We start from the raw sequence: 13,664 nt of genomic DNA on the forward strand, positions 1-13,664 counted from the left end.
TCTGTCATGTAAATTCCAGATGGACGGGGTCACACATCGCTTGGGGAGTCATTGGCTGCAGTGGCACACAAGACCCCATCTGTCTGGAAGATTAAAGCATGGGGGGTGGAAGACCTCTTAAAGGTGGCAGGGAGCTGGAGCGACGGGCGCATGCATGATTTTTTTCAACAGGCTGATGCCACCAGCCTGGACAATCCCGTTAATATGTTAAACAAAACTTAAAATTCTTAGGTTTTTATGCATATTAGTTGTACAGAAACAAAAAAAATTTTTTTTAACCCTATGATGGGATCTTCACAGAATCACAGAAAATACAGATGTGTTAGAAGAACATTTTATTTCTCACTATACAAACGGGAACAACCTTTCCCAATCTGCTGTGGAGTCCTCCGGCCTTTCCCTCTCTTGGGGGGGTTAGCATTTATTGTAAAAAAATCCAAAAACAAACATGGAAAAAAAAAGTTTTTCTTAGGGCGACTCCCCACCGTTCTTCACCTCCTCTTCAGGGCGGACACATGGGCCGACTTCAATACTTGCCCGTCCATAATAATCAGGTATTGTGTATAAAGGAGCGATGAACAGGTGTCGTCCCCTAGTGCATGGTGATGGGGACTAGTCCTGATGGCTGACCGTTACGGAGGGTCTCAGGAGATGGTGGAGAATTCTTTCAGTAGTGCCTCTTGGCTCAGGGTGTTGAAGGCGAGGTTTTTCCGTACATTGATACTAATGGATCGAGCCTGAAAAATAAAATGAAAGATCTGCGTGGGAAAAGCAGCAATGACTTCCAGCCATTTTGGACTCTTTCCTGTATAAGATATATTGGCATCTGGGCACTATTTTGTGACTGCAGGGTTCTACGGGGTCACAAAGCATTATATCGATTTATGATGCTATGTAACCCTTACAGTTCTGGAATGTATTGGATAACACTGGCATAATGCTCTCAGTTATATACAATACATTCCAGAACTGTAAGGGTTGCATAGCATCATAAATCAATATAATGCTATAGGACCCCCGGCAGCGCTGGGAGGTCAGGCCGGGAGCTGCGCCGAGTACTCGCAGCGTGACCAACGCTAGTCTGCAAGGACCCTAAGGACCGGAACAAACAGCATCTTGTATCTCAGCTTCCTGTACTCTGACACATTAGGGACAAACCAGGCATCCTAACTCACCAGCTCCTTAAAGAAAGTGGCTTCCTTGTGCTGCTCAGAATATCGTTCGTACTGGTCAAGGCCATCTTGAAGTTTTAAAGTCAGAGTGTCATAGTTGGAGCGTACAACTTCTAATACCTGTCAATCACATAGAGTTCAGAGAAAACAACATATATTATATAGTTATAATTAACCAACAGGAAAACCCCTCTGCAATTTTCCTGACATTATATTTTACAGTTTTCCTGGCATTCGATATATTCTACAGTTTTCCTGGCATTCGATATATTCTACAGTTTTCCTGGCATTCGATATATTCTACAGTTTTCCTGGCATTCGATATATTCTACAGTTTTCCTGGCATTCGATATATTCTACAGTTTTACTGGCATTCGATATATTCTACAGTTTTACTAGCATTCGATATATTCTACAGTTTTACTGGCATTCTATATATTCTACAGTTTTACAGGCATTCGATATATTCTACAGTTTTCCTAGCATTCAATATATTTTACAGTTTTCCAGGAATTCGATAAATTCTACAGTTTTCTTGGCATTCCACATGTTGTACAGTTTTCCTGGCATTCGATATATTCTACAGTTTTCCTGGCATTAGATATATCCTACAGTTTTCCTGACATATATATGTAAAGAATAACCTTCACATGCAGAAAATGTAATACCCCTTTAGGGTTTTACACAACACATATCTACACCCCTGAGCAAGAACTCTCGTTTTCCTGGCATTCAATATATTCTACAGTCTTTCTGGCATTCGATATATTCTACAGTTTTCCTGGCATTAGATATAGTATACAGTTTTCCTAGCATTAGATATAGTCTACAGTTTTCCTGACATATATATGTAAATAATAACCTTTACATGCAGAAAGTATAATACCCTTTTAGGGTTTTACACAACACATATCTACACCCCTGAGCAAGAACTCTCGATTCGCCCCCCGCTTAAAGAATTATAAAAGAAGCAGCCTACCTGTTCCTCTGATAATTGTGAGATGTGATTTACAGCGGCATAGGACTCTATTTTAGGGTTAAAGTGATTTATGATGGCCCTGGATAAAAAGTAGCACATAAACTAATATTAATAGACATGACAATATTCTCAACTCTCAAAATGTCAGCTATAGAATATCATCCATGGATCATTACATGAGCAAATGCTGGTTAGGCTGCCCTACCTGACATTAACCAACGCATGGGTCACTTTGCTAGCTGGTTCCTTCCACTGCCCTGCATTGGTAGAAAGTCGAAGCACTGCAACAGTAAATACATACACACCTAAGTATCATTTATTTAATATTGATATATGCAAAAATCATTATTTTTTTTGCTGGATGGGGACACCTGTCCTGGAAAAAAAATCTGCATGAGTTCTGTATGTGTTAGGCTACTTTCACACCAGCGTTTTTGCTGGATCCGGCAGGGTTCAGCAAAAACGCTTCCGTTACTGATAATACAACCGTCTGCATCCGTTATGAATGGATCCGGTTGCATTATCTTTAAAATACCCAAGACGGATCCGTCATGAACTCCATTGAAAGTCAGGATCCGTTTTCTATTGTGTCAGAGAAAACGGATTTGTCTCCATTGACTTTCATTGTGGGTCATGATGAATCCGTCTTGCTCCGCATACCAGGACAAAAAGCAAACTGCAGCATGCTGCGGTTTGCTCTCCGGTATGAGAACTGAATGCATTTCAGTAATACATGCTGTAGGTGAGATCTGTGTGTCCGGGATGCTGCTTTCCTTACTAACTCTCATGTTTCAAAACTGCTTAAAGGGGTTATCCGAGACCTGAAACATTGCTTAGTTAGAGTTAATCTAGTCCCCCATACAACTTTCCAATTTACTAGGGTTTTCAATTTTGCCCTGTTCGCACGCTCTGAATTGCGGTCATGTGATACTCCAGCCGGGAGGGGATAACATTTAGAGTAGGGACGGGAGAGCAAAGAGAGCAGTCAGAAACAGTGGCAGAGCTCTGGTACATTTATGTCAGATTCAGCAGCACTGGCAGCTAGGTGAAGGACATATACACACTCTGCAGAAGCCAAATGGTAGGAAATTGCTCTCCTCCTCGATTCACAGTGTCAGGTTCTTACATAGTCACCTCACTTCTGTCAGTCAATAAGGAGAGGGAGGGGCTGGAAGAGGAAGCAGGAGGAGCAAGGGTGCACAGAGAGAGGGCCCGCCCTCAATGCACTTAACTGCATATGGAGTACTTTTCTCTTGCACAACATAGATAGGCATAACAATAGATGCTCCAAAATTGTTAATACATTGGGAATGCAAGTAGTCACTAAAACAGACATGTCAGGAGAGGGGGCAGGTGCTTTTTAAAAGTGCAGCAAAAATGTCTAGGTGTCGCTCCAGCCTAACACAATGCCATGTACAGGTGCGGCCTGGCAATTAATGGTGATCCACAGCTGCCAGGCTGCATCGTGTATGGGCAGTCTTAAGGGCTGCTCATATCAAGTTTTTGGCCCACGTTTAAGATTACTTTCACACTCGCGTTTTGGCTTTCCGTTTCTGAGATCCGTTCAGGGCTCTCATGAGCGTTCCAAAACGGATCAGTTTTGCCCTAATGCATTCTGAATGGATAAGGATCCGCTCAGAATGCATCAGTTTGCCTCCGTTCAGTCACCATTCCACTTTGGAGGCGGACACCAAAACGCTGCTTGCAGCATTTCGGTGTCCGTCTGACGAAATAGAGCCAAACTGATCCGTTCTGACAAACGATGTAAGTCAATGGGGACGGATCTGTTTTCTATGACACAATCTGGCACAATAGAAAACGGATTCGTCCTCCATTGACTTTCAATGGTGTTCAAGACGGATCCGTCTTGGCTATGTTAAAGATAATACAAACAGATCCGTTCTGAACGGATGCAGACGGTTGTATTATCTGAACGGATCCGTCTGTGCAGATTCATGACGGATCCACACCAAACGCGAGTGTGAAAGTAGCCTTGCACATACGGTTGGGAAAAAAAATGATACAAAAGCGTAGTACACTGCGCTCTAACCTCCTGCAGAGTCCAGCAAAAAAAAAAAAAGCATATATATTTTTTTTACAAAGGAAGTCTATGGTGACGGATGGCACTGTATGGCATCCGCCGATGTAACTGTTTAACCGGATCTGATCCAGGCTTAGAAAACATTGTACACTGATACACTGTAACAAACTGTTAGACTGTGCAGCTGCTCACAGGATTGTCCAGACCGGATACTTTCCCATCTGCTAGGTCTGTAAAGGGATAGTCTGACTCTAATATAAAACAGCAGACGGAGAGGAAGAGATGGCCACACAGTATTAAAACAGGGTCCCCAACAATCCAGACTTTTCCCCTTTCCATTACAGAACTGTAGTCTCACGGTGCAAAGGACGACAACATCGCCCCAATCACTGACAACTTGTAAGTGGGTGATAGACTCAATTCTCATATTTAAAAGGTTTGTAAAAATTCACAGGCTCAGTGGGGGTCCGATCAATGCGATCCACGCCATTCCAAGCCCATTCTTGGTCCCCAGTTCCCAAATTTTAATATAAATGGGAGTCGAGCATGCACCTGCCCCTCCATTCATTAACTATGGGATTTCCAGAAACAGCTCTGCTCACCGCTCGGCTATCTGTTGCCCACAGAGAATGAATAGAGAGGCCACACACATACCTGACTACCGCTCTATTTATCCCGGAGGAAACCGGACCCCTGTTCTCAGGATCAACGTGGTTCCCAGCGGCCGGACCCCCACCAATCAGAAGCTTATCCTCCTATACAGTTTGGTACAAACCCTTTAATTCTTGGTTAGGACCACGTCACCTCAAGGTCAGTTCTTACCCATAGAGTAAAGGTTGTCAAATATCTGATGCATGCGAATGATTTCGTAGTACAACTCATCGTAGCTGCTGGGGGTCGGAAGGAAAGTGTCTCCATAGGTGATAAACATATTGAACAGATTCACCACCTGTAAATGAGAGGAATCACAGCAATTAGCCTGTACAGATTACAATTACAGAGACATGGGGCTGATGTAGTCCTGGAGGGTGAACTGCACAGCTCGGTGCACACACAGACGCTTACCATCAAAGTCAAAGTGAAAATATTGTGTTTAGCCAGGAGAACAGTCTCGTAAGACAAGAGAAATTTCAGCAAGTTTATCAGAGCTGCAAACAAAAGGAATGAGAATGTAAGAGAGCGACATGATTTATCGGCAAGACCCTGGGGGACTACAGGTACCAGGAATCTCTAAGAACCAAACTGCTGTTCAGTAGCAACAGCTTCACCCTACACGTATAAAGGGAAATTGTAGCAAAGTTTGAAATGGAATTATTACAATGTCTTATTCTCCTTAGACCCGGAAATACTCAGGCCTATGCTTTGAGGAGGACACAGGGGGAGCAGAACACTTTCCTGTCCGGACGATATACACCAATAGCACCCACCAAAGAAAAAAGGGAGAATGCTTAACTGGGAGTTTCCAGAAAAGCCCATGGGGGTGCACGCACTCAGGTACTCCCACTAATCAGCAGAATAGATGTAGCAGAGCTACTGCAACGCACCTGCCCACAGCTCCCTCCAGGTATAATGCAGCCGCACTCGGCACTTCTTCTGATAGCACAGGAGCTTGTGGACAATCTGTATACAGCGTCTACGATGACAGGACAGAGCGCGTCATTAAGTGTACCTTACATATGTCTGTATATATATATATATATATATATATATATATATATATAAGTACAGATCACTGACGTCTGGTCAGCCACAGGAAAACTGCGTTACAGGGCGCCTTAATGAAAATCCGGAAAAGTCAATGTATGCCAGTATTTGTGCCATGTACAAAACGTCTACCATAAGCCACTCAGGAACGTGTATAACTTTCTACAGGTTAGTATTGACATGTAGTGCAGCGACGCACGCTAATCACCAGATACAGACTCCCGACACGGCAGCAGGGCAAGAGATCTTAAGATTCATGGCAACACGGTAAGCGGACCTCTTGTCCAGAGCGGCTATTTAAATTAAATCTAAAAACGGTCAGTGTGACGCTTGCCATCGCCCCAATGGTTCATTCACACAACCGTATCCATTTTTAAAGGATCTGCAAAACACGGATACCAGCAATGTGCCTTCCACATTTTGCAGAATGGAACATCTTTCTCCATGATAGAAATGCCTATTCTTGTCCGCAAATACAGGCAAGAATAGGACATGTTCTATCTTTTTTGCATGGCCACGGAACAGACATACGGATGCGGACAGCACACGTTGTGCTGTCGGCATCTTTGCGGTCCCTTTAAAATGAATGGGTCCACATCCAATCCGCAAAATTGCACAACGGATGTGGACAGAAATATATATGGGCCCCCCAAGTGTCAGTATTACAGTTTTCCAGGAAACAGCGCTGGGTTCACAGGACCCAATAATCAGGGTTACATTACTCAAGGACCCCAAATGTCAGGGTTACTATTTACAGGAACCCCAAATGTCAGGGTTATATTGTTCCAGTACCCAAGTGGCAGGGTTACATTGTACAAAGACCCCAATGTCAGAGTTACATTTTACAGGGACCCCAAATGTCAGGGTTACGTTGCACAGAAACCGCAAATGTCAGTTTGTCATTATTCTGGACATAAAGCAAAATCTATACCAACAAGGTGTCTGCTATTCACAGACTTCATCCACTCCCGGCTTTCCTCGTAATAAAGCTCCTGTGCAAAGTTTATTGTGAACGAGCAACTTACACATACAAGTCCATGGGAAACTCCTTCATCATGTGGGTGACTATGAATTCCACCATCAGATCTGTAAGAAAAGAAAGGAGGATGGGCAGAGTGTATGACCCCAAATACCCCCCTTACATACAGAAACTGCACTATTCTCCTTCATTGTGATTATTGTAAACTCCTACATGTTGAGGGTTGGGACAGCAGAAGTCTGGGAATGAAGGCACTCACCTAACACAGCGCACACCAGCGGCCGGCAGGGTATGTTCTTGTCGGCTGCTTTTTTTCGGTGCCTCATGGGCTGCAGAGATGTGGAGAACAAGAATTAGGAAAGTAGATGAACAAGAACCCAAAAAATAAAGTCTGTGATGAGAAATGTGCAGTCAATGAAGCAGGCACCATTTCTGGCTGAGAAAACCTTATAAAGCTACTTGAAAATTCGGCTTCAGCAACGTAGACTATACGTAGAGAAGCTGCTGGAAATTATCTTAAAGGCTACACCCAGTTTTCATTTTTTTTTATTGTTTCAATGCATCTAAAAAAAATATATATATTTACAAAGTTTTCAATAAAAACATCCTATGATTTTGTGTATACAGCTTCTATGCATACATTGTGTGTATCCATGGTTACAGACTACAAACAAATCCTGCGTAGTCTGATTCTGCAGTTATACTCCCCTTCCATCTGCCCCCTTAGGCAGTGTGATGTTAGATACTTTTGCGTTAATAAATACAAAAGTATTACGGGAGTGACACCTTTATAGGCTGACCAGGAAAAGACACATTGCAAGCTTTCAGAGCACAAAGGCTCCTTCTTCAGGACATATTACAAATGAAAGACTGAGAAATAGGAACAACACTTATAGGATGTTACAGCAAAACATGTACATGGAGGGGACGCATAATAAAGATAAGGCTGATCCACAAGAGGACGTTGTCAGCGGAGACAATGTAGATTAGGGATTGGGAGGAGAACGGAGGGAGGTGTGAATTTTGTCTAACTAGTGGGTCATAAACCAGGGGTGAGATTCTGTCCATCACTTAATGACTGGAATGTAGTCAAAATTTTAAATTCCCAAGTTTTTCCTGTCTCTATCATTCTTAAAGTTTCCTTTGAGAATTAAAACCTTTAAGTCATTCATGGAGAGTCCTGGTCCAGAGAAATGGATCCCTACAGTTGTGGTTTAAATCTGTGCAGGTTCATTCTGGATCGCAGTTTCTGTACAGTCTCCCCAATATAAATTCTTCCATTGGGACTAGTGTTGAGCGAACTTGTGTTTTAAGTTCGGCGTCTAAAGTTCGGGTTATCGAAGAATCGCGTTATGGATTCCGCTACAACAGACCATAAGTTATGGTCCGTGGTAGCGGAATCCATAACGCGATTCTTCGATAACCTGAACCCGAACTTTAGATGCCGAACTTTAAACACAAGTTCGCTCAACACTAATTGGGACACCTAGTACGGAGTATCATGGACACCACATTGGAGGATTCACATGAGAAGGTGTCCGTGATATTATAGGTCTGTTGGGTATACGAACTGTATTTGTGGATAAGACACGTGTGCAGATCTTGCATTTTTTGTGGTTGCACGTAAAAGTGCCCGTCTGTGATGGTGATGAGAGGGCACTCCTGCCAAGGAGATTCCTCAAGTTTGATGGTTGTTTGTATGCCAGAAGAGGTAAGAGAGAGGCATATAATAGAAAATGCCTAATCTTGTCCGCAATTGCGGACAAGAATAGGACATGTTCTACTTTTTTCGGGAATGGAATTGCGGACCCTGAAGTGCGGATCCGGACAGCACATTGTGCGGCCTCATAGAAATGAATGGGTCCGCAATTCCGTTCCGCAAAATGCGGAACAGAATTACGGACGTGTGAATGGACCCTAAGGATGTTCATTTGGGGGTTGTACGTGACCACTAAAGGCACCCTGCTGGTGACCTCCTTTTGTCTGTAGTCTAAGAGGCTGTTTCTTGGAGTCCTCATGGCTCTATGTATTTGTTCTTTTTTCGGAATGTATACCTTAGTGTCAGCAGATGTTTTCTGTCCTCATCATCTGAACAAATATAGATGTATCGTAGGGCCTGAGTGTGTTTTGGATGAAAGCTGTCCCATCTAAGATATGCCGGCCGGCCTGTGGGTTTATGATAGATAGATGTTTGCATGGCATTGTTCCCTGAAAGCCTGCAATGTTTTTTCTGGTTAGCCTATAAAGGTATCACGTAATACTTTTGTATTTATTAATGTAAAAGTATTCAACATCACATTGTTTTTGCAGGCTGACACGGTACTATGCAGTCCTTACTATGCAGTCCTCACTATGCAGTCCTCACTATGCAGTCCTCACTATGCAGTCCTCACTATGCAGTCCTCACTATGCAGTCCTTGCCACATTACATTAGGCAGGTAAGTAAGGAGGAAGAGGCAGATGTTTTGCCATAGGACTGCAGGGTCAGACTACGCAGGAGTTGTTTGTAGTCTGTTAGGGTCCATTCACACGTCCGCAAATTGGGTCCGGACCCATTCATTTTCAATGGGGTCGGAATGTGCTGTCCGCACCTGCATTTTCGGATCCGCACTTCCGCATCCGTGCTTCAGTTTCCGCAAAATAATAGAACATGTCCTATTCTTGTCCGCAATTGCGGACAAGATTAGGCATTTTCTATTATAGTGCTGGCGATTTGCTGTCCGCAAATTTCGGAAACCACATTGCCAGTGTCCGTATTTTGCGGATCCGCAAAACACTTACAGACGTGTGAATGGACCCATAACATGCAGACACACAGAAATACACGGGCGCTGAGTACACAAAATGACAGGAGATTTTTAACGAAAATTATGACTCTAGTAAATGCAGAATGAAGTACATTCGCTCATACAGCCGTCCTGCATATTACCCTTTCATTGCTCATCGTTTCTTGGTTCTGAAGAGACCGCACTCACCATTCTGTGGAGGTTTACGCGGAAGTTCATGTTGTCGTCATGTAGGAAGGCGTTGGCGTACTGGTCCTGTGCAGACACAAAACGTGCAGATGTTTACCGGCTGCAGCCTCTCAGTGCACACAGCGCTCAGCCAACAGCATTACAAAATGTATAATGAAGGGGATTGTCAGAAAGTGCAAATAAGACCCTCAAATAGGACAAACGTATAAAGAAAAACTAATATTTACGGTCTAAATTCTGTTCCCGGCTTGATTACAGCCTCTGTTGGACCCCTGTATGAACTATGCCTTGTCCAAACACTGCTGTGGGATGTTATGGGACTATGGATGAAATCTCTCTGAGGTCAACAGAGTTGGGTCATCATAGAATAGGACATTACGTCACTTTAGACACAATGGTACTGCCGACCAGTGCATGTGCAGGGCTGACCAAGTACTAAAAACCATTGTATTATAAGAGGTTAAAGTCCATCTGTCAGCAGGTTTGTCCCTATGACACTGGCTGACCTGTTACATGTGCGCTTGGCAGCTGAAGGCATCTGTGTTGGTCCCATGTTTTAATATATGCAAATGAGCCTCTAGGAGCAACAGGGGCGTTACCATTACACCTAGAGGCTCTGCTCTCTCTGCAACTGCCGCATCCTCTGCACTTTGATTGACAGGGGAAAGCAGAGAAAACATCATAGCACCTAGACCTGTCAATCAAAGTGCAGAGGGCGTGGCAGTTGCAGGGAGAGTAGAGCCTCTAGGTGTAATGGCAACGCCCCCGTTGCTCCTAGAGGCTCATTTGCAAATATTTACAAAATCATTTCTCTCAGCAATGCGGGCACATATGACCATGGGACCAACACAGATGTCTTCAGCTGCCAAGTGCACATGTTACAGGTCAGCCAGTGTCATAGGTACAGAACTGCTGACAGATGTCCTTTAAAGCGGTAATCCGGCCGTTTTTACAAGTTATCCTCTTATCCACAGGATGGGAGATAACATTTAGATCAGTGGGAAGCCTGTACCCCTTGACGCCCCAAAAATGAACTGTGCTGCAGGTCAGGTGGGCAAACTAATGGTCTGTTCATCTCTACAGCAGTTCCAGAGACAGCCGGAGTCGGAGCCCCACCAATCTGATATTGATAAACTATACTTTAGATGGGTCATCAAAAGTTAATTCCTGGAAAACCCCTTTAATGTCAGCCAAATACAGTAAGTGACTCTCAGAAATGTGACTTACCTCAGCAATACAGGTGAGGATGATGAGACAGAGCTTCCCGCTATTAAGCCGATGCTCATCTACAAACACATAATAAATGAAAGTGCGTACAGGAACCCATATACTGCTCTATGAGAGCGCGCTGTCTCTGTACACCGCAGCAGACTACACTGTGGGATCTCTGTATACGTATCAACCGGTGCTCCGCAGTCCACCAACAATTCCATGCACTCCGCTATGTGCACGCACCTCATATACAGATCCATGTGTCTTTATCAGTAGACTAAGGCCTCATGCGCACAATTGTATGTATTTTGCAGTCCATAAATTGCGGATCTGCAAAATACGGATACTGTCGATGTTACATCCACGGTTTTTGATGACCCATTGACTTCAGTGGTTTTGTGGCCAAGTAAAGGGAATGTTCTTTTTGTGGAATGGGCAAACAGATGCAGAAAGCACACCGATCATTTGTGCTTTCCACATCCATACGTCTGTTCCGCAAAAAGACAGAATATGTTCGCAAAATGTGGACCGCCGACCCATTGAAGTCAATGGGTCTGAGAGAGAAACGCGGACGGCACTCGGACTGCATCCGTATTCTCTGGATCTTCAATTTGTAGATTGCAAAACTGATACGGTCGTGTGCATGTGGCCTAACTCAAAGAGGAGGAAGAGAGTGGGATAACACATGACTGAAGATCCAACTTCACAGGGTGTGTAGTCTGTTACCAAGGAGACATACTGCTCTGCACTGGAGCTGTAAACACTAATATATATATTTTTTTTTTCATTATTTTTTTTTTTTGTTAAAAGTATTTGCAAAGTTGCTTTAGTTTTATGTTAGCAGGCTGAAACCTGCTAAAACTCTTATACTAATTTGTACTGTTCTTGTTGTTTGGAACTGTCTATGTACCGTATACTCATACAATGATTTTGATGTATTCTTGAAAATCTTTAATAAAAATGATTGGATTTTTTATTTTATTTTTTATCTTACACCAAGGATATTTTAGGTAACTGTACTTGAGTCCTAGTATAAAAGAAATATAAAGAAGAGCAAAAGTATAGAGAACAAAGCAAGCGATCAGAACAGGAGATGGCACAACCCCTTGAAATGGGGACTGCCAAATTCTCCTATGTTAAAAGGCTATGGGCACCTTCCGGGGCATTTATTTATGATTGCATTTGACTTATTTTGGGCAAAAATATTTTTTTTCAGTTGGTCTACACTGGTTAAAAATCAGTCCGTTTGCAAGCTGTCATAACTTGTTTTCTTTGATTCCCATCATCTGACGGCTCATGTGTAGCTCTTAGTTCTGATCTCCTGACCTCATAAACACTCATTATAGATTAATATTCTAATCAAATTGATTAGAACATGACTTAAATAAGTGATTATGAGGTCAAGGGATCATATTTAAGAGCTACACATGAGCCATCAGATGATGGAAATCAAAGAAATCAGTTTGTGACAGCTTGCAAACAGAATGGTTTTTATACCTTGTATCTCAGAAACAGCTGAACCTTTTTAAAAAAGACCAATTGAAAAAAAAAAAATAATTCTTAGCCCAAAATGGAGTAAAATGCAATCATGAAAAAAATTGTCCCCAAAGGTGCCCATAGCCTTTAATGTTGGGGAAAAGCCATGGATTGGACTGGATGCATTTTTCTCTTCTGATTATATTTTATCTCCTTTCTAGAGATCAGCGGCATCAGATGTAAACCCCCAGCACTTACCTTTTGTGTCTTGCATAACAATGGAGCTGTATTTCAGGAAGGTAATGAGCAGGTTACTCGTCTGTACGTCAGCATCGAGCGGCAGCTCCACCGGACTGATGACTGCGGAGACAATAAGACCATATTTTCATACACGCGGACTTAGGGTACTTTCACACTAGTGGCAGGACGGATCTGACAGGCTGTTCACCCTGTCGGATCCGTCCTGCCGCTATTTCGCCGTGCCGCCGCTCCATCCCCATTGACTATAATGGCGACAGGAGCGGAGCTCTGTCGCACGGCAGTGCACGGTGAGAGGCTGCCGGACTAAAAAGTCGGACATTCAGTACTTTTAGTCTGGCGGCCTTTCGCCGTGCTGCGCCGGAGCTCCACCCCGTCCCCATTATAGTCAATGGGGACGGAGCGGCAGTCCGGCGAAATAGCGGCAGGACGGATCCGACTGGGTGAACAGCCTGTCGGATCCGTCCTGCCGCTAGTGTGAAAGTACCTTACCAATTATCATATGTAATAAGCAGGACGGGGTATGAAAGTATACTCTACCATCTGAAGAAGGAGGTGTTGTACCCAGCGGGGTGGTGGGAGTAGTTGGGAGAGGGGTGGTTGGGACAGTCACTAACCCCATCTCAGGATGACTCTAAAAATCAAAAATGGATAAAATAAATACAGAAAAATATGACATCTCAATAGAACATGCTGCATATGTACTGGTACAAAGTCACTAAACACAGTAAGGAGCAAGTGAACCACTAGGGGGAGCTTAGGAGTTTACTGCAGACAGATTTACTACTGCACTCAATGGGAGTGGTGTAAATCCACGTGTGCCCGCTGCTCTATGGGAAATGTGGGAACATAAGCCCCCGTTCTAGTG

At 43.5% G+C, this 13,664-nt stretch overlaps 1 protein-coding gene across 2 annotated transcripts in view; it reads right to left on the reverse strand.

The window, feature by feature from the left end:
• Window positions 1–320: 320 nt before the first annotated feature.
• ARMH3 (armadillo like helical domain containing 3) overlaps window positions 321–13,664 on the reverse strand; it is a 44,999-nt gene continuing 31,655 nt past the window's right edge. For both annotated transcript variants that reach the window (XM_044296143.1, XM_044296142.1), the window contains exons 14-26: window positions 13,337–13,430; window positions 12,797–12,898; window positions 11,078–11,136; window positions 9,851–9,916; window positions 7,135–7,204; window positions 6,922–6,982; window positions 5,737–5,825; window positions 5,258–5,340; window positions 5,015–5,141; window positions 2,357–2,432; window positions 2,152–2,230; window positions 1,176–1,292; window positions 321–737 (exon numbers count right to left, since the gene is read on the reverse strand). In XM_044296143.1, coding sequence (XP_044152078.1) covers window positions 645–737; window positions 1,176–1,292; window positions 2,152–2,230; window positions 2,357–2,432; window positions 5,015–5,141; window positions 5,258–5,340; window positions 5,737–5,825; window positions 6,922–6,982; window positions 7,135–7,204; window positions 9,851–9,916; window positions 11,078–11,136; window positions 12,797–12,898; window positions 13,337–13,430 — 1,116 coding nt within the window. In that variant the 3' untranslated portion in view covers window positions 321–644. The remainder of the gene's footprint in view (window positions 738–1,175; window positions 1,293–2,151; window positions 2,231–2,356; window positions 2,433–5,014; window positions 5,142–5,257; window positions 5,341–5,736; window positions 5,826–6,921; window positions 6,983–7,134; window positions 7,205–9,850; window positions 9,917–11,077; window positions 11,137–12,796; window positions 12,899–13,336; window positions 13,431–13,664) is intronic.

The sequence above is a fragment of the Bufo gargarizans genome, chromosome 6, assembly GCF_014858855.1.
Source record: "Bufo gargarizans isolate SCDJY-AF-19 chromosome 6, ASM1485885v1, whole genome shotgun sequence".
Taxonomy (NCBI): domain Eukaryota; kingdom Metazoa; phylum Chordata; class Amphibia; order Anura; family Bufonidae; genus Bufo; species Bufo gargarizans.